This window comes from Hyperoodon ampullatus (genome assembly GCF_949752795.1).
Source record: "Hyperoodon ampullatus genome assembly, chromosome: 19".
In the NCBI taxonomy this organism is placed as follows: Eukaryota; Metazoa; Chordata; class Mammalia; order Artiodactyla; family Ziphiidae; genus Hyperoodon; species Hyperoodon ampullatus.
The window spans coordinates 16,691,388-16,710,191 of record NC_136932.1 but is presented as its reverse complement, the minus strand read 5'-3'; the positions used below and the strand labels follow the sequence as shown (position 1 = coordinate 16,710,191).

Here is an 18,804-nt window from a genome sequence, read left to right as displayed (position 1 = left end):
TGAAAAGGCGCTTACTCCAGTTTATCTTGAACACATTTCAGGGTACGTCACCCCCATGCTCTAATTTGTGGAACAGAGTAAGGAATGGGTCTATGGTTGGTTTTTTGGTGGGTGTGTCGGGGTGAGTGGTGGGGGAGTGATACTTTTTGACAAATCCACGTGATGGCATGACCTGGCGTGCTTCACTTCACGTTCAGGTAGGAGGCGGTCACTTCTAGCAAGATCGGGAGGCTTCCTCAGTGTCCCAAAGGCCTTGCTCTGAATCTTTTGATGTTCCAACGTTCTCTTTTTTGGCAGGGAATTCCTGGGCTTGGTCAAATCTGGCCACCGTAGGGAGGAGGTGCATGGCAGAGCTGTGCTCCAGTTACTACTGACTCAGAGGGTACTTAACAAGCCGGCAGGGGAGGGGCAGGACAGGAACCTCCCTCTCCACGTTCTGGTTGGAACCGGGCATTAAGTTCAAGGCCCCTACAAGACAGGCCAGGGAAGGCGACCGAGGCATGCTCTTCAGGGCCGTCACATCAGGGATTTGGGAGCGTGTAAGCATCTCTCCAACAGATCGAGATGCAAAACCCAGAAACAGAAATATTCCAGGTTCCACACAGTGGCTCCAGTTGGGGGCAAGTTGGCTGCAAGAAACATAAGCCCACTAAAGCTGGCTCAGGTCCCGTGGAGGTGCGCTGGTGGAGCCCTGGGGACTGGACCCACAAAGCCCATGTCCGGGCTCCCCTCTGTCTCGTGGGGCCTCTCCAGTTGTCTGCTCCACCCGCCTGCTCCCTTCCTTCTATGGCCCATGTTTCTGCTCATTCTGGTTTCTCTGCTCCCCCTGAGACTCCGGTGTGAATGATGCTGGGACCCAATTCCAAATTCCCAGGGTTCAAGGAGAGGGAATCTCATTGGCCCCTTTTGGATGAGGTGTCTGCGGTAGGCTGAATAATGGCCCCCCAAAGACGTCACGTTCTAATCTACAGGACCTGTGACTATGTCACCTTGCACTTGGCAAAAGAGAATTTGCAGACGTGATTCAGTTAAGGACCTTGACATCGGGTGGGCCCAATGCGATCACAAGGTCCTTATACGAGGGAGCCAAGAAGAGCAAAGGAAGGGAACATGACAACAAAAGCAAAGGTGCTGTGATCTGAAGGTGGCGTGACGTGGCCTCGAGCCAAGGAACGCGGGCAACTCTGGAAGGTGGAAAAGGTGAGGACATGGATTCTCCCCAGAGGGTGGCTCCAACCACCTTCGAATAGGAAAACCTTCTCAGTTCTACTCTGTGTGGGGATCGTACACCTGTGTTTGTTCTAAACAAAATCCCCAACGTGGTAAACAAAACAAAGCAACACCAGCTCACCTCATTGTACCAGCCGGCAATGAGTTCCAAGTTGCCCACGAACTTCCGGAAGGTTTCGTACTGTGAGAACAGGTTCTGGGCGCTGCTGGGAATCTCTTTTTGTTGCTGGAAGTTCAGGTACTTGACCTCTCTCAGCACTGCCACCAGCTAAGGTGAATGAAGAGAATAGAAGAGGTCAGGGGGTGGCCTCAGTGGCATGGCACTTAGCAGCACAAGTGAGGGTCTGTCCCTGGGATGCTTCTACAGCCCCCAAAGCTGGGGGGAGGTCTGATTGGGGATGGGCTCCACTGGCAGATTACGATGCCTTCACCCTACTGACTGGTCCTGATGTCTAGAAGTGCTGGCATCACCATCGTGGTGGACACCATCACTGTAACCCCCCAGGTGTCTAAAGAAAGGCTCCTCCCTAGGGTCTGACCTTCCCTCGTCCCTGTCCACCCCCTGGTTACAGCCCAGGAGGCCAACAGCAGGGCATCCCTTCCGACAGAGCTTCTGCCCTCGCTGCTCAGCCAACACCATTCTTGTAGAGGCCCCAGTAACCTTCATTGCTGAATCCATGGGTCACTTCACAGACCCTGTCTCACGTGACCTCTCAGCAGCTGGTCCCTCCCCCTCCTGGGCACATGGTCCCCTCTTTGCGTCCAGGACACCAGGCTCTCCTGGTCCCCATTACCAGTCTCTCTGATGCTTCTGAGATTTAAGTGTTGGAGAACCGCGGATGTGGTCCCTCTCGATCTGCTCTCAAGTTGGCGACCTCACCCAGCGTCACAGCGTTAAGAACCATCTATGTGGGAATGATTCCCATGCTCATGTCCCCACTCGGGTCTCTCTCCTGACTTGAGACTCCTGTATCTACCTGCCTACTCAGCGTCTCCACGTGGATGTCCAGTTGACATGTCCAGCTCAACGTGACTGAAACAGAGCAGTCTTGCCCACCGGCCGCCTCCACCCGCTGTCTCATCTGATGACCATTCCCCGCTTCCAGTTGCCCAGCCCCAGAATGCTGGGGCTGACCCCTCTCTTCCTGCACACGTGATTTCCAACCTATCTAGGATCTCATCGGCCCTGTGATCAAAATCTAATCTAACCTCTGCGCACCTTCACTGCTGCTGCTCTGGTCCAGGCCAGCACCCTCTCATCATCCCTCACCTGGATTCCAGCAAAACACTCCTAAGTGGTCTCTGTGCTTCTGGACTTGCCCTCCCCCCAAGTCCACTCACACACAGCATCTAGGGGGACCCTAGCATCCATCAGATCAGGGCCCTCCTCTGCTCGAAACCCTGCAGCGGCTGCCATCTTGCCCGGAACAAAGACCCAGGTCCCTTTCAGGGCCCTAGAGGCTCTCTGTGCTCTGTCGTCTCCACACCCCCTTTCCCTGCACCTCCCCTGCTCACTCCACCCCGGCCCCACTGGTCTCCACGCTGCTGCCACAACATGCCAGGCACACGCATACCTCCTGGCCTTTGCTTTAGCTGTTTGCTCTCCTCGAAGGTTTTCCTCCCATCTTTGCTGGCCAACACCCTCACCTCCTGCAAGTCTCTGCTCGAATCCAAAGCCGCAACCTGCCCCCTTCCTCCAGCTCTTTCCATTCCCCGCTTACCTGCCTTTCCCATTCTTTGAGGTACCGACCATCACGTTCTCATGTGTTACACGTTATGCTGGTTCACCATCCCCTCCCCCTCTTCTCCTGGCCCTTCCACCGGGCCCCCACCACTCTCCCCCCTCTCTCTGTCTCTCTCTCTCCTCCTATCCCTGTAGGAGGCAAGCTCCAGAAGGACAGAGATCTTTGTTGGTTCACTAATTTATCCCAAGCACATACACAAAGTAGGTGCTCGGTAACTATCTGTTGAATGAAAGAACGAACTTGGGTGAAAGAAGGTTTCAGAGGAAAAGTCACATCTGGGTTCCCTGCCTTCCTGGTATCACCGCTGACTTCAGAGCAGGGCAGATGCATTCTTGTAAGGCAGGTGCTTGTAGAGATGCAGGCTGCTCCAGCTTCTGCCTGCGTACATGGTTAACTACCTGGGGTTTAGCCCTGGACGGTGTGGATTCCCTCCAGCCTTCCCGACTTGACCAGAGGGTCCACTTATTCAGATCCTGAAAAAGACCTTTTTTTTTTTTCCTTTTAAATTCTCAAATTGATAGTTCCTCTTGGGAGCGCCCATGAAAGGTGGCCCAGCTTTAAAACAGCATACTCATTCCAGCTATTTTCAAGGAGGCTACGACTGTCTCATAACTTAAATATATCCTGGGCATACTTTAAGCAACACTTGAATAATAAAGCTTTAGCTAAATATGACATAAACATCAACCCCACAAGTCCATGCTGTTGGTGTTGGGGGGGGTCAGCCTCAGGGTCACGTGGGCTTGCCCCATGGGTAACCCTAGGTCCCCGGGACAGCCTCTGGCCCAGCTGCCCTCCCGATGCTGCGGCCAGACAACACCCACCGCTTTGCTGAAGTTGACGTGGATGAGGCTGGTGACGGGGTCCCGCTGGATCAGGGGCTGCCCCAGGTTGAACTGGCAGTCTTGGTCCACCCCTGCCGCCCACTGCTGGTAGATCCTCTCACGGTAGCTCCTCAGCAGTTCCACCATCTCATCGTATTTCTGGTAGATCAGCTTGGCCTCCACGCTGGACATGACCCTGGAATCAGAGTTAGGAGGAGGGTCAGGTGCCGTCTCCCTTGGGGCCTCACTAGCACCCCAACTGTGCCTGCCAGACCTTGGGGTGATGCAGCAGGCAGCCAGCTCTCTGTTTCTTCCAGGCTGAGACACTGAACATACACATGGATGACGCCCCTCACAGGCAGCAACCAGCCCAGAAAGTCAAATGATAACCCTTGTAATATTGGCCCTGAATGGCCAGGACTTGATTCATAACTGCCACCTTCCTTAATTTCTGTCTTCCCTTCCAACTGAGGACCAACCAGAGAGCCAGACATGCCTCCTGACCAAACACACAGGACGCCCTCCTCCAGTCCCCATGCTGATGGCCTCCAGTCCGGGAGACCTGGAGCCTCCTCTGTTCTGCTGTGGGTTCTTCCACTCCTCTGCCTGCTTTCCAGCCTCTGCTAAAAACAAGCGACAGTGGCCGACTCCCTGCTCTGGCCAGCACCGAAGAAGTAGCCTTTGCTTGTTCTCATTTGGGTGTCTTTGTTCATTTCCATGAGGGTGACCACCAAGGTCACCTTCCCGACATGCCCGCTGGGAAGGCACCCAGAGGAGGGGGAAGTGCAGTCAGGGTCTCTCCTGGGACCGTGCCCTGGGAAGGAAAGCCTTGGCCAATGGTAAGCATGGGCCTGCCTCAGAGCTGGGACAGACGTCCCCACAACCCACCGCCAACTCCACAGCTGTGGAGGAGCGCTGCCCACCCGGGGCCATCACTCACGGGTGCTTGATGTGCTTGAGGTCCCTCATGGGTGCCTCCAGCCTCTCCTGCAGCTCCAGGCTCCACTTGAGCTGCCCGGCCAATGGGGGCATGTTTTTATGGATAGGGGGGATGTTCCCGTCTGCCGAGGCTGCGATCTGGGTGTCATACAGGGTCTTGGTGTTGTCCAGCTCAGCGTCAAACAGCTCCAGCATGACTGAGTACCTGGGCACCACCTCGGGGAGAATCAGAGGCCGTTCCAAGAGGCTGCCACACATGTGCAGGAGCTGGGGAGAAATGAGAGATGCTCCTTTGCCGGGGCCCGCCACCTGCCCCATCCCCGGCGTCACCCCCAGCTGCGTGTCTGGGACGACATGTGCAGCCCAGCTTCAGGAGCAGGAAGCTACACGCCTTCCAGACAACGAAGCTTTTCTCTGTGTGGCAACTAGCTAACCGGGCGCCTCAATGATTTCCACATTGATGTACGCTGGGTCCCCTACATACTTAGCTGATAAACCAAGAGTACAAACTAGGTCCAAGGTCTGGAAAATTTTATTCTGGGCCCAGGAGAAATCAGGGTTTGGGCAAAGAAGATTTAAACATTTAAGAAATACCATTTCAAAAACTGAAAAAAAAAAAAGAAAAAGCCGCCACAATACTGCACTTATATAACCAGGGCTTATGCTGGATGGAGCGTAAGTAACTGGATGGAGAAATGTCTTTTTTTTTTTTTCTGAATTTTTTTTTGTTTGTTTTTGTTTTTGTTTTGTGGTACGCGGGCCTCTCACTGCTGTGGCCTCTCCCCTTGCGGAGCACAGGCTCTGGACGTGCAGGCTCAGCGGCCATGGCTCACGGGCCCAGCCGCTCAGCGGCATGTGGGAATCTTCCCAGACCGGGGCACGAACCCGCGTCCCCTGCATAGGCAGGCGGACTCTCAACCACTGTGCCACCTGGGAAGCCCTCTGTATTTTTTTTTTTTAACATCTTTACTGGAGTATAATTGCTTTACAATGGTGCGTTAGTTTCTGCTTTATAACAAAGTGAATCAGCTATACATATATATATATCCCCATATCCCCTCCCTCTTGCATCTCCCTCCCACCCTCCCTATCCCACCCCTCTAGGTGGTCACAAAGCACCGAGCTGATCTCCCTGTGCTATGCAGCTGCTTCCCACTAGCTATCTATTTTACACTCGGTAGTGTATATATGTCAGTGCTACTCTCTCACTTTGGAGAAATATCTTAGTCATGAGAGTTATTCCTTTTAGGAAGAGCACTGATTCTCAAGGACCCACCCAGGCAAGAAAAGCTGCCATGGGGAAGTTTGTTTTGCTCTGAAAAATGCTCTGGGGAAAACAGGAACAAACTAGGTGAGAGGGAGGCCAATCTTAACCACGTGGGGTCCCCAAACCACTGAAGTCGCCAAGTGCTGGGTGTGGGGAAGGGTCTGTAGGAGCGTCCGGGGGCTGCCATGACAGCACCGCGAGCTGGGCAGCTTCAACAACTGAATTTATTCTCTCACAGCCTGGAGGCAACAAGTCCACAATCAAGGTGGACAGGGCTGTGCTACCCTGAAGGCTCCAGAGGAGAGACTGTCCCAGCCCCTGGGGGCCCGTGTTTAGCCTTGGGCTGACCAGGTGGAGGTGGCAGTGGGGACAGGGCCCATACATCGTGCATAGGTGTTGAGAGCAGGAAGCGCTGACCGGGAGAGCTCAGCTCCTGGAGGTTTGAGTAAAGTACAGGGAGAGCTTGGCACATTCCCAGGCTGTGACACCAGGGGTTCAAGCGTGGGCTGCCTGATTCCCCCAGGAGCCGGGACAGCCCGGGTCCCCTTCAATGTGTCATTTCCATGGCCTGTCAGTCCGAGAGCCCTGACCTGGTTACTCCAGTGGGGGACATCACTTCACATATCTGAGGGTGGTAACCATAAACATGCCCTAGCACCTTGCAAGTAATGAGCTCATCACCCTGTGGTCTGCGGATGCTACACACTGGCAATTGTTAAAAAAAAAAAAAAAAGAAAAGAAAAGCTTAGTAGAAGAGAATAAGGTGGAGTTACCTGGGTGTTTCAGTTAGAGTCTTGGCTGGAATCAGAGGATGGCTCAAATTGGGCCATAGAGGAGAGTTTCTTAAAAGATCCTCTCACAGCGGTGGGTGCCCAGGGAGGCCTCAGGGGCTGCGCAGGCTGGGGCTGAGCCTGAGTGGTGAGGGAGGGGCCCTTACTGCAGCCTGGAGAGAGAGGCCGTGCCAGCCTGAGGTCACCAGGGGAGGGGTACCTGAGCCTGGGGGTGCCCGCGGCAGAGGGGACAGACGGGGAGGATTCATCAGGGCTCAGACCACACGGCCCTATTTTCTCTGGGATATGGGCTGCAGCCCTTGGTGCCTGGAATGGCTGGACCCAAGTCTCAGATTTGTCCTAGTTTTTGGTACGAAAACTAAGACCACTGTCCCTAAAAATGGCCTTTTGGGGAAACAGTGGAATAATGGCTGCAGAGAAAGGAGGAAAGATTTTCAGGTCCCCAAAAGTCAGATGGAACGGCCACGGACTCCCGGGAAGACCCCGCAACTCCGAGTTGCTAAGCACCGATACCTGTGGAGAGGCTCCTGACATACTAGGTCACCAGCGTCATTTCTCTGAAAACTGACATGTAACAGGTGGGAAAAACATGTTCCTCTTATAGGTTGCTGACCCTCTTGACTTTTTTTCCTTCCCACTCCTCTTCCTTTTATTTCACGTTTACATGTTTTTTGGCCTCTGGCTTCTAGGAAGGAGGTTAATTTCATTTTCTGCCAGGAGGAGTTCATGTGGAAAATTGCTCTAGAACTTTCCCGGCTGCGTGTGAATTACTGACAGTGAGAAAGAGCATCCAGACAGCTTGGGAACATGCAGGGGATCAAGGGGACGGTAGGGAGGGGACCCCAAGGGCCTGTCCTAATTAGAGTACAGGGTTGTCAAGGGGGAAGGAAATGTTCTTTGGTGCAGAGAGGAAGATGAGCAGACGGAGACGGGAATGGTTCACAAGAGTGTTCTGCCTTATTTCCTTTCTAATCTAGCACAGACATAGAGTTACACGTTAGAAGCGGACTTCACCTTGTGGAGTGCAGAAGCCCATTTAGGCCACGGCAGGAGCGGGGAAGTTCCCCACCAGAACGCCCGGGGGTAGAACAGGGGCGTTTGCCAGTTTGAGCACCTGGGGGTGGACTTCAGTCCCTCAGGTGCCACCCGGAGTTCCTCCTGGACCAGCTCCTCCCCTCCGAGGGGGGACCTACAGTCCCTCGATCGCGAGGGGAATAGGCGTCTCGGTTTGGATACATCAACCCACCTCCTTCCCCATCACTGGAAGAGAGTGCAACGTGGCACCCAGCCAGAAGAAGGTCTGGGGGTGCTTCTCCTGGTTCCATCTGCACAGGAGGCAAGAGGGACTAACCGCCTGGCACCCCGGTCCGTCAGCTCCAGCATCGTCTTAATTCTCGGAGACCCCACCATAGAGGAGGACCTGGTGTTTCCACATTAAAGCACTGGCTGCAAACCCTACTTGGGACTCTCTGCACTTGGGTAGCCCTGGGGGTAAGAGCCTCTCTGTTCTGCCTAAGGTCTTCCCTGGGAGTGAGTAGTGGTAACAGCTCCACTTCCTCGGTTGGGGCCAGTTCCCTCCAAGGGGAAAGCTCCAAAGCACCTGCTGTGTGCTAGGCTCGGTTCTGAGTCAACCCAAACCAAGCGCCTGCCCTCAGGGAGTTTATATTCTAGTTCGGAAGACGACAAACTCATAGAGATCAATACACCACAGATGCCGGGGCGGCGGCGGGGGTCGGGGGGTCAGGCAAGCACGAAGAAGAAAAACCGAGCAGGTCAGTGTTGCGATGGCAGCGAGGGGAGCACGGAGTGAGGGGAGGGCTCCTGCCTGGAGGAGGAAGTGAGGGAGGCCTCTCCAAAGAGGCGCCTGAGGCAGCTCCAGGGGAGGGTGCTCCACAGAAGGGAACAGCATGGGGGCACTGTATTAATTTGCATTCACTGATATTTTGCCTGGAGCACCAACTCCATCCAAGACTTAATTGATCATTACATTTGCAGAGCTTCAAATCCCCAAGCATTTGCATTTTTTGAAAGAATCTAAAAGGCAAAGGACAGCCTGGCATTGGCATGAGAGAGATCTTTGTGCTCAGGGGTGGCGGGCTTCCTGGGTCCCCAACTCAACCCCAGCCCCAGCATCCTCTGGAAGAGCAGCCACTGCCCTATGCTACCTAGGCCAACCCGACTGCCTTCCCAGCCACGGGAGCCCGTCCAAACGAGTGGTTTAGAACAGGGATCCTGCCAGCCGTGAACCTTGGAGCTGGTGTGGAGCACTGGTTTCCCTACTTGCTGGCTAGCCCTGTGACCTTGAGTAGCTTTCTTGACCTGTCTGAGCTGGTAAAATGGGATAAACAATGTAGGTAATGAATTTAACAAAGAGCTTGGGTTTTGTGAGAATTAAATGAGGTAATGTGCTCATTATCGGTCATCTCCTCCAGGCATTGCATTACTGGCAGCAACCCAGAGGCTTGCAAAGTGAGGGGAAGAGACAGTTCTGACCTGTAGAGAGTCATGGATGATAAACATGCATAAAACTAGACAGAGAAATGAAAAAGCTGCCCAAGCATATACATATATTGCCCACTTAAATACTCAACATCTATTGTCCAGATGAGTTGTAGCTACACCCACTACATCCTGCAGAGATCCCCCCCCCTCAATCATAGGGGCAAGGCAGGTCACATAAAGGCATGACGAATGCTGGGCTAGGACAATAAGGAGTGGTGAGGAGTGGGGCAAACTGAAGCACTGACGTGCTGTCTATCGTGAGGAACAGCTCCTTCCCTGCAGCCACTTGTTACCATGAGGGACTGTGTGTCCCGTGGGGTCAGATCTGTTTTTCCAAGAGAGAGTGAAAACCTGGGTTTTTATGTGCACTCTCTCAATTTTTAAAAATTGGTGACTAATTCAAGGTTTTAGAGGAGTGCCATGTGAGAATAGGCAAATCTAGAGAGACAGAATAGATTAGTGATGGTCTAAGATTGGGGAGGTTGGGGAGAAACGGGGAATGACTGGGGGTGATGAAAATGTTCTAAAATTGATTGTGGATGGCTGTACAACTCTAAATGCACTAAAAACCATTTAACTGTACACCTTAAACAGGTGGATTGTAGGCTATGTGAACTATATCTCAAGAGTCCCACGTGAGCCAGGAGAAACCCACCAGTGATCTCTGCAGCCCAAACCATCTGTTCGTGACCCTGACGAATGGGTGTAAATGCCCGAGTTCTGAATTATTTGATGAGACGGTGATGTATGCAAAACACTGGAAAGTCCTAGAATCACCATGTCTGCTTGACTTCTGAACACTGCTAGTTTGAGTAAGGGGTCTGCAAATTTACCCTGTTCGTTATGTTCTTCTGAGTTTACTATTTAAATTAGCTGGCTTCCCTTGTGGTAATCTGTTATGGCAGCAGTGGAAAGGTAACACAGGCTGATGTTGCGAAACATCTGATTACCACACAGACTCTATTCTCACCCATGCTTATTTAGCCCCTCCTGACTGCTTGGTGAGGGTCCTGGTTTGCCTGGGACAGAAGTCGGGGGGGGGTGTCTCTGAAATGCTAGACTTTGTTTCAAAACCATCCTGGGAATAGCAGGGTGAGCGTGCCCTCGGGAAAGAGGTCTGTCTGCAGAGACAGGTGTGCTTGGTGTTGAGTGTTCTGCCTGCAAGTTGGTGAACTGGCACTGGTGTGTTGGCACTGAATGTTGGCTGCCTTGTGAGCTTGGACCGAGCAGGTCCAGGGGCCCGTCTCCATGCCCCCCAATGTGCCTGCTGTTGAGGGATCCTCGGGGAGGGGTGCGCCAACCAGCAGTGGGGACGAGTGTCTAGCTCCTCACAATTCCAGCCAGCTTGACCCATAACAATAGGCACCTTGCTGTTTTAACTTGCACTCTCCTGATTATCTGAGAGGCTAAACCAACAACCTATGTCTGTATTGGACATTTACGTTTCTCTTTCAAGTTGACACTCTCTAGGGGTTTTAGTGCTTTTCTGCAATCTATTTTTAAAATGTTTTTATAACATCATTATTTTTTTCTAACCGTAAAAGTACTACACACTTCGTGCGCACAACTCGGAAACTGTAGAAAAGTACACAGAAGACAGACAAATATTAGCCATCACCCCACCACCTAGAGACGGCCCCCCGTAATGATACTGTGTTTATTTCTTGGGTCTCAAATGTTGAAGAAAGTGTCAGTGTGGCTCAGTGGCTCAAAATGTGGATGTGTTTTATTTTTATAGCAACTTTGCCTCTCTCTAACTTCTGTTCCTTATAAGTAGTGGGGGAACTGAATCATATAAGGATAAATGGAGCACAACAGGACTCAGTAAAAGAATCACCTCGTGTTCACTTTCCTCTCTTACTCTAAGATGTGGCAGTGCTACTCAAGGTGATGATTGCTGACTTGCTCTAAGGCCCTGAGAAAGGTCCCTGGGCTTTTCTGGGCCTAGCTCTTCATCTATGAATGAGGCTGCATGATTAGACCATCTCTACAATCGTTCTGGGCATCGCAGTGCTGCTGTGACAAACTCTCAGTCGATGCAGAGTCCCCGCCCATCCTACCTTTGCACAGGACTCAATAGAACTGCAGTCGTCAAACCCCTGGCAAAAGATAGTGGCCAGCCTCCTATCCAGATCTTGAATTTTGGTCTCAAAATCAGCGTAATCGTCATCAAAACTCTGAAAGCGAATTAAAACACCAACCTTGTAACCGTAACCAGCATGCAAAGCAGGGGGGTGGGCTCACTCTAATACCCATAGACACCCCCCACCCCCTCGGCAGGATTCAGGTTACATCTGGGGTGAGCAAGCTCACCGTCTTGGAGGCTGCTCCACAGGCAGAGTTTTTTGGTGTTTGTTTGTTTTATCTTTCGGCCTTGCCATGCGGCATGTGGAATCTTAGTCCCCCGACCAGGGATCGAACCCTCGCCCCCTGTGTTGGCAGCACAGAGTCCTAACCACTGGACCACCAGGGAAGTCCCGGGGCAGATCTTTTGCGCCATTTTTTCTCTGCCACACGTGCTCCCTCCGTGTGCCTTCCCACTCTCGGGGCATTTGCCATCCATCCTGCCAAGGCCCCCGACTTACCGAATCTCCGGGGTCCAAGGGGTCGTATTTGCAGTCGGCAAAAACCTTCACCAGCTCAAAGACCTCATCAAAGATCTGAGTCACCTGGCTTCCGAGGATGTTGCCCCTCACGCCCCCGAGCTCAATTTTCTCCAGCTTCAGAAACTCGATGGCTGTTTTATAAAGATCCTGGTGGAGGAAACCCCAGCACCCTCGTCAGTTCATCTTCCTAACTACGCCAACGGTTCAGTCACTCACCCAGCTCTGACCCCGGCAGGGAGGAGCCCCGGGGCCACACGGCAGTCTGGAGGGGCCCTCTGTGGATTGGTGTTAATGTTCTCTAAAGCTGTTGCTGTAGCAGAGAGGAGATGGAAGGAAGGGTCCCATGAGTCATCTCCAAGCTGTGATTGTGGAGGAGGAAGAGGTGAAGGCTGGGCTCTTGTCCTGACCCAACACTGGGCGAAATGTGCCTCTAAATAAATCACACTTTACCGGGGCCCCACTTCCTCAGCTGTGGGATGAAGCAGTTGGAAAGGCACGCGGTGGTTCCTGATGGCCTCACGTACAGGGTGCCTGACGGATGTTTGCATGTAAATCCCACTCCCTCACTCCCTCCGAGGTGTGGGTCTCACCTCGCCTTCTCCTGGAAGCCGTCCCAACTATTTTAGCCCATGGTGGTGCCTTCTTTTCCAGAATCCCCAATTGCTATCTGTGCTCTTCCTTTTGGCATTTAACTCCATTCAGTTCTATCACGTTATCTAACGCTTCTGTGTGTAGCTCTTATTCCCCGCTTGAGACCCCAAAGGCTTCTTGAGGATGACAAGCAGCCCCCAGGTGCCTGACCCAGTGCCTGTTGCTGCTTAGACGGAAGATGCTTGTAGGGTACTCGTGTCCCTCCCCTAAGCCAGTGCCGAGGTTGATGCCACTTCCCCCCCAGATGTCCAAGATGTATCCAGCTATAACCCAAGCAAACCTAACGCAAAGTAACAGCATCCTCATGCCCTGAGCTCTGGGGCCCTTACACCCAAGGAGGGCGGCATGGGTGGCACAGCCCTCAGGCAGGGGGTGGCTGGCACGGCCATTTCCCCCACCCCCAAAAGCCCCTTTTCCTAGAAGCATCATCCTGATTCACAATCTATAATGTAGGAACCAGTGGCTACTTGGCCAGAAACTTGGCTGGGACCTTCCAGTTCTTGGGCTCGAGCCTTCAGGCATGAAGAAACACTCCATGATGGGAATTTGGGAGTCTTAAGGGGCCTTCCTGCTTTGCCTCCCAGAGGGTGTAGATGAGAACTAGACACGCCTTCCTGGAGCCACTGTTGATGGCACCCATCATAAAATCACTGTCCAGTGAATGAATGGTTCCCCGCCTTTTTTTTTTTTTTAAAGGATGTAATGTGCACAAAGTTAAAAAAAAAATAAAAAGAACGTAAAGATTACAAAACAAAAAGGAAAGCTTTTTTGCCCTACCCATGCCTTCACCCCTCACCTCTTCTCCCCAGGGGAAAACATTTTGAAACTTTAAAAAAATTTTAAGTTGCCATGTGTCATTCCATGTATCCAAATAGGGTCCTTCTTAGATCTTCACTTGGGCTAACTTAGTCCCACTAACTCTCTCCCTTGGCCTGCAGGCTTCCTGACCAGGGTCACTGACCTTGTCATGAACCTGCTCATAGACAGAAAGCAGGAGAGAGGGGAAAAGCAAGCAAAATGGGTCGCTTTGTTCTGGGCTAGCAGCTCCGGGCCTGGCAGAGGTGGCCCAGGGACTCGGTTTCCCCATGACGCAGACGTTTGGGTGTGACTTTTATTTCCCTAATGGCAGCCTACTTGCAAGCGAGATAAGGACGGAAGACACAGCTCTCCTAAGGTGAGGGCAGCCGGAGTGGTGCAGGGGGAGGTGAACCAAATTCCACCTTTACCTCGATGGTCTGGACGCGGTGGAAAAAGGAATTTATTCTGGAAAAGGCAAGGGAAGAAGGGAATTCCCAAGGCACCGGCTCCTTGTCTTTCTAGGGGGGAGAGAGAGAGAGAAAAGGCTGCATTTGCCTCCGACACGTCCATGGGGTCCAACGCTGGGGCCAACATCACCCTGACCTCTTTCCGCTGGTTCACTCTCTACAACCAGGCCGTACCTTAAAGAAAAGCTTCATGTTTGTGCAGCAGAATTCGTAGGCTCGGTACAGCTCCTTTAGGACGCTCACAGACAGAGAGATGCCGCTCAGCACCTCCTCAGTTTCACCCTGCAGGCCTTTCAGCACCTCGTCGGGACTCAGGTAGGTCCGAGTCTGGGCAGAAAGGAAGGTGTCCCCAAGTTTGGACCAGCCGGAGGGGTGACATACAGGTGCACTGTCCACATCTGTTTCACTGGTTAGAATGACCCACCCCAGGCCCCTGGGCCACTTCTTCTGACACATCCGCTGTCCCAGCCCGTCCGCTGACTGCGGGGCATTTGCAGGTGCCCGAGCTGTTTCTCTCACCGGGACCCTCACCCCGGGCTAAGGCCACAGCACAACCAGATTTTGACGGTAGATGACTAGGGGCCCTCTAGGGGTCCAGAAACGCAGTCCTGCTATGGCTGCGGGATCCTGGGCCACTAGGTCCCTCTGGGCCTACAGACAGGGCTGCGAGCATGATTCTAACACACGCAGGCAGCCCAGAGGGGCAAGGCTGCAACTCACACCTTGGAGGCTGTGCAACCTGTGCTTGTGAAACGGAAGAAGGAAAGGGAATCGGTGTTGAGGGAGACGGGAGGAGGCTTGGTGTCGGAGCAGATAAACCCTACAAAGCCCCCGGCCGAGTCTTGGGGTGCCGGGATTCAGTGGGCCGCCCCCACTTTCTTTCCTCCCCACTCCCGGCATGGGACAGGTTGGGCTGGCACTGTCCAGGTCTTGGGAGAACCCTGGGTGGCCACCCAGAGGGCCCAGCCTTAGCCCGGAGCCTATAAATCCCTGCACCAGCATCTCTGCCTGTTTTTAAACTGCTGGGGAACACGGGGCGGGATGGGGGGGCACCAATCAGGAGACAGGGAAGGTGGCCAGGGCCGGGGGGCTACCATCTCGATGAGCTGGTTGCAGAACTCCTGCAGGATGACGAGGACCCTGGAGGGCGTGTTGTAGTGCTCGGACGTGGCCCAGATGGAGCAGATGGTATACAGCACCTTGGCGATGAAGGTCGGGAGCTGGGGAGAGACGGGCCGGGCAGGCACTTTGTCTCAGCACCTCAGCACGCCCCTCCCCACGGCTCCAGGAGGGGACCCCCAAGGGGAAGGAAGAGGCACTCGTCAGGTCCTTGTGCCCGACCACAGCCAGGAAGCCCGCGGCCCCTGCTCCCCCAAGACACAAGCCCAGCCCCTGCCCAGTGACCTTTCTCTTGCTAACATACCATCGTGAAGTCAGCCTGTTCCATCTCCTCCAACAAGATCCGCAGAGGCTTCAGATACAGAACTATATCGTTGGCTTCCTTCAGGCCTGCCCCAAACAGGAACAGGGGCTCATCCACAGGGGAGCGGAAGCCGGACCCCACTCCCGATGGTCAGAAATGGTGACAGGCAGCTCTGTGTGTTTATGGACACCCACTGCCTCACGAATGGGTCTTCCTCAAAAGGCAGGGCCCAAGGAAGCTGCTGATGGGGGAGGCGGAAGGCGCCTCCACCCCAGGGTCAGCAAGGGGCCTGCCCAGCCCCTCCCAGGAGGGGCTGATACCTTCCTCTTGGAGCGGGGAGGTGTTCTCATAGGGCCACCCGCTTACCCTCAGTGACATTCGTATACACATTTTGCAGGGCTGGCCAGTAGCAGCTTTTGGCTTTTTCCAGGATCTCGAAGATTTTGTTCACTTTGGGCCTGTTGAGCTGAGAAGGAAAGAAGAAAGTTAGCCTTTCAACAGATTCTAGACGGGGCTGCCTGACCCCATCGCCGGTGCTGAGGGATCTACGCAGGTTACCCGGGTCCCCGCAGGGGTCCCCTTGGGGAGGCTGGGCGCTCAGGACTCCAGTGGGCGCCCGGTCACCAGGGGCAGAACAGGCGTCACCTGCTCATGGATGCACTTGAGATTCATCAGCCGGGCGTCCCAGAACTCAAACTCGACTCGGGGCAGGGGGTGCAGCCCGTCCAGCAGGGCCTGGGCTGAGTCTTTGCTTAGCACATCCCGGATCTGGTGGGACCAGTCGATGATGATGGTCTCGATGGCGTGCAGCAGCGAGTTGTCCAGGGAGGAGGGGATCCTGCCGGGCAGAGTCGGGGGGAGAGGCTGTCAGCCAGGAGAGACCTGCGCCAACACTGGGTGTTGCCAGGGATGCCAGTGCCCCCAAGAAAGAGGATGAGGAGGGCCAGCTCTGGAACAAAATCCACGTTCATGACGGCTCCTCCAGCAATTCTGATGGGGGTCACCCTGCGGCACGTGCTGGGGGCCCAGAGGACCTGCCAGGTGATAAGCCCTGCAGGAGCGGTCGCCCTCTGATGGGAGTAAGGGAACACACTGTCACTGTGACTTGCTTCAAGCGTCGCACACGCTAGGCAGTTGCAAATGGCGCTCAGGCAGGTGCAAGGCGACACCTTGGAGTCCTCATGCTTCTGTGGGCCGATGGGATGCCACAGCCTCGATTTAGAAGCCCAGCCTCCACCTGCTGAAAATCCCTTCCATGCCCCTCACTGTCCCTCAGTACCCATGTCCTAAAGCTGGGTATCCCCTTTCCTGTGTGACATGTGACAATGTGACGTGCTTGGCCTAGTTCTTGTGTCTGATGGAGGAGGGGCTGGAGCACAGGTGTCCAGCAGTTGCCAGAGCTGGAGTCTCGGGGGCTCCAGTGTCTTGTCCTGTTCTGACCTTGTGCCTTCGATCTCAGACTCAGCACCTAAAGGCACCATCCTGCCCTCCTTGGTTTCATCAGCTCCGAAACAAGTTTTCGGTGAGACGGTTTATCCTTGGTGGTCGGGGACCAGATGCCCCTCCTTCCAGCCAGCTCCCCGGCTGGGTCCCTACCTCTCCATGGACTCAAGGGTGCCATCCAGGCTGCCCAGGTGCTCCGGGGTGGGCAGCAGCGTCTTCCCCTTGATCTTGCCGCCCATCACACACATCTCGTTCTTCAGCTTGTGGACTTGCTTCATGATGTCCTCTGAGACCACGCGGGGCCATCCGTTCATGTTTTCGCTTTGGTTTAACAGGGAATAGAGGACCTGAAAGGAGAAGCAGGGTCCTCAGTGCCCGGGTCCTGGGGGGAACCGAGCCCTTCTCTCATTGCAGAAGGAGGTGGGGCCTGTCGAGGTGCTGAGGCCATTGACGACAGCCCAGCCCCTGTGCCATCTCCATGAAGGGAAACCCCAAGAGCACACACTCCTGGCTGAAAGCAAACATTTCGCGCTGCCTCAGAGTGCTGCTATAGGCTGAATTGTGCCCCCGCCCCCAGTTCACACGTGGGAGCCCCAGCACCTCCAGATGTGACTGTATTTGGAGAGAGGGCCTTTCGAGAGGTGATTAAGGGGGGCCCTAACCCAATTTGACCGTGATGAGGACACAGACATGCACAGAGGGAAGGCCACATGAAGACTCAAGGCCGTGTGAAGTCAGCCATCCACACGCCAAGGAGAGAGGCCTCAGAAGGAACCAGCCCAGCTCACACCTTGATCTGGGACTTGCAGCCTCCAGATTGTGGTGCTTTGTTAGGGCAGCCCGAGCAGAGAATGACAAACACCCGTGTGCTCCAGCTTTGGGCCATGCCAGCTGCCTCGGTGGATGTGAGAGGAGGCTGGCCTGGGTCCTGGCTGAGCGGCCCCTGTGGCCTGAGTCTGCGCAAGGCAGGGACGCACGGCCCCATCTCAAAGATGAGGAGAACGATGACTAGGAAGGCTAAGTCACTGGAACTCTGGCTGGTCTGACTCTCCAGAGGGAGCTGCACCTGCCATGCCTGCCAACAGTGGAGAGATACGTAGAGCAGCACCTGCTTGTTCCCTTTCTTTGCTTGAAGTCTCAGAACTAGGAGACCCATCTACTGGATCTCAACTGGCCCATGCCTTCTGAGGCTACAGGCAGGGATGTCCCCAGTGCAGTAGGGAGGTTCTAATGATTTCGAGAGAGGACAGGTGGTGGCCAGGGCCACTCAGCCTTCCCATGCACAGCATCAGCTGGAGGCCATGTTAGAAAGCTGATCTGTCTCAGCGGTCAGGGCAGCTGGGCCTGAGCTCTCAAATACCTGACCGCCTTCTAGGTGATGCAGATGCTGCTGGCCCCTGGACCTGCTCCCTGAGTAGCAGCGCTCAAGGCCACTCACTCAAAGTATGAGAAACAGGTGTTGCTTCTCCTAGGCCCTCTGCCCCGCCCCAGCAAGGCCTAGATGCACCCACCTCCTCCACGATGGCGATCAGCTGGTCCACGGGAGTGGGGCTTATGTCCCCATAGACCAGACGGTCCTTGTAGTTGTCCTTGCTGATGTTCTCAGGTTTCTTCTTGATGAAGTACATCCCTTTGGACTTGAGGGAGGCCGGGAAGCCCAGGCAGGGTACGATCATGCCGGCGGGGTTGAGGGTCAGCACCAGAACTAGGACGTCCGGTTTCTCAAAGAATTCGGTGAACAAACCCATGTTCTCTTCTGCTCCGACCATTTTACTCCACTTGTCCGGCTTGAACTTTAGGATGATGGAAGCGACACTCTCCAAATACTCTAACCTGACGTCTGGTGTACTCATCATCTTGACGTTCACTTAACACCTGTTAAATGAACAGAGACACGGACACAGCACAGTCTCCTGGGGAATCTCCATTTCCTGCCTGTCCCTGGAACCATTTGAAATCCCTGTTCTAACCAATCGAGAAACGAAAGGGTCAGCGTGAATATACTGTTTTCAGCTGTGGGTGGGCTGCGGGTGAGGGAGGACCAGGGGGCTGTGTCTATCTGCTCTGGCTGGACGGCTGCCCTCTGCCCCGCTGTGGGTATCACCATGGAGCAGGGCC

General features: G+C 54.2%; 1 protein-coding gene across 2 annotated transcripts in view; it reads right to left on the bottom strand.

Moving 5' to 3' along the window:
* Positions 1 to 18,542, bottom strand: part of DNAH17 (dynein axonemal heavy chain 17) — a gene marked incomplete at its 5' end in the record, with an annotated part of 109,903 nt that extends 91,361 nt beyond the window's left edge. Inside the window, 13 exons of one of the 2 annotated variants that reach the window (XM_079725332.1) lie at positions 1,352 to 1,498; positions 3,800 to 3,995; positions 4,740 to 5,005; positions 11,359 to 11,475; positions 11,884 to 12,051; positions 13,782 to 13,871; positions 13,995 to 14,147; positions 14,915 to 15,040; positions 15,244 to 15,329; positions 15,610 to 15,709; positions 15,889 to 16,081; positions 16,840 to 17,033; positions 18,198 to 18,542. In XM_079725332.1, the coding sequence (XP_079581458.1) occupies positions 1,352 to 1,498; positions 3,800 to 3,995; positions 4,740 to 5,005; positions 11,359 to 11,475; positions 11,884 to 12,051; positions 13,782 to 13,871; positions 13,995 to 14,147; positions 14,915 to 15,040; positions 15,244 to 15,329; positions 15,610 to 15,709; positions 15,889 to 16,081; positions 16,840 to 17,033; positions 18,198 to 18,542 (2,181 nt within the window). The remainder of the gene's footprint in view (positions 1 to 1,351; positions 1,499 to 3,799; positions 3,996 to 4,739; positions 5,006 to 11,358; positions 11,476 to 11,883; positions 12,052 to 13,781; positions 13,872 to 13,994; positions 14,148 to 14,914; positions 15,041 to 15,243; positions 15,330 to 15,609; positions 15,710 to 15,888; positions 16,082 to 16,839; positions 17,034 to 18,197) is intronic. The other variant, XM_079725333.1, reaches the window with a different exon arrangement.
* Between the last annotated feature and the right edge of the window lie 262 nt (positions 18,543 to 18,804).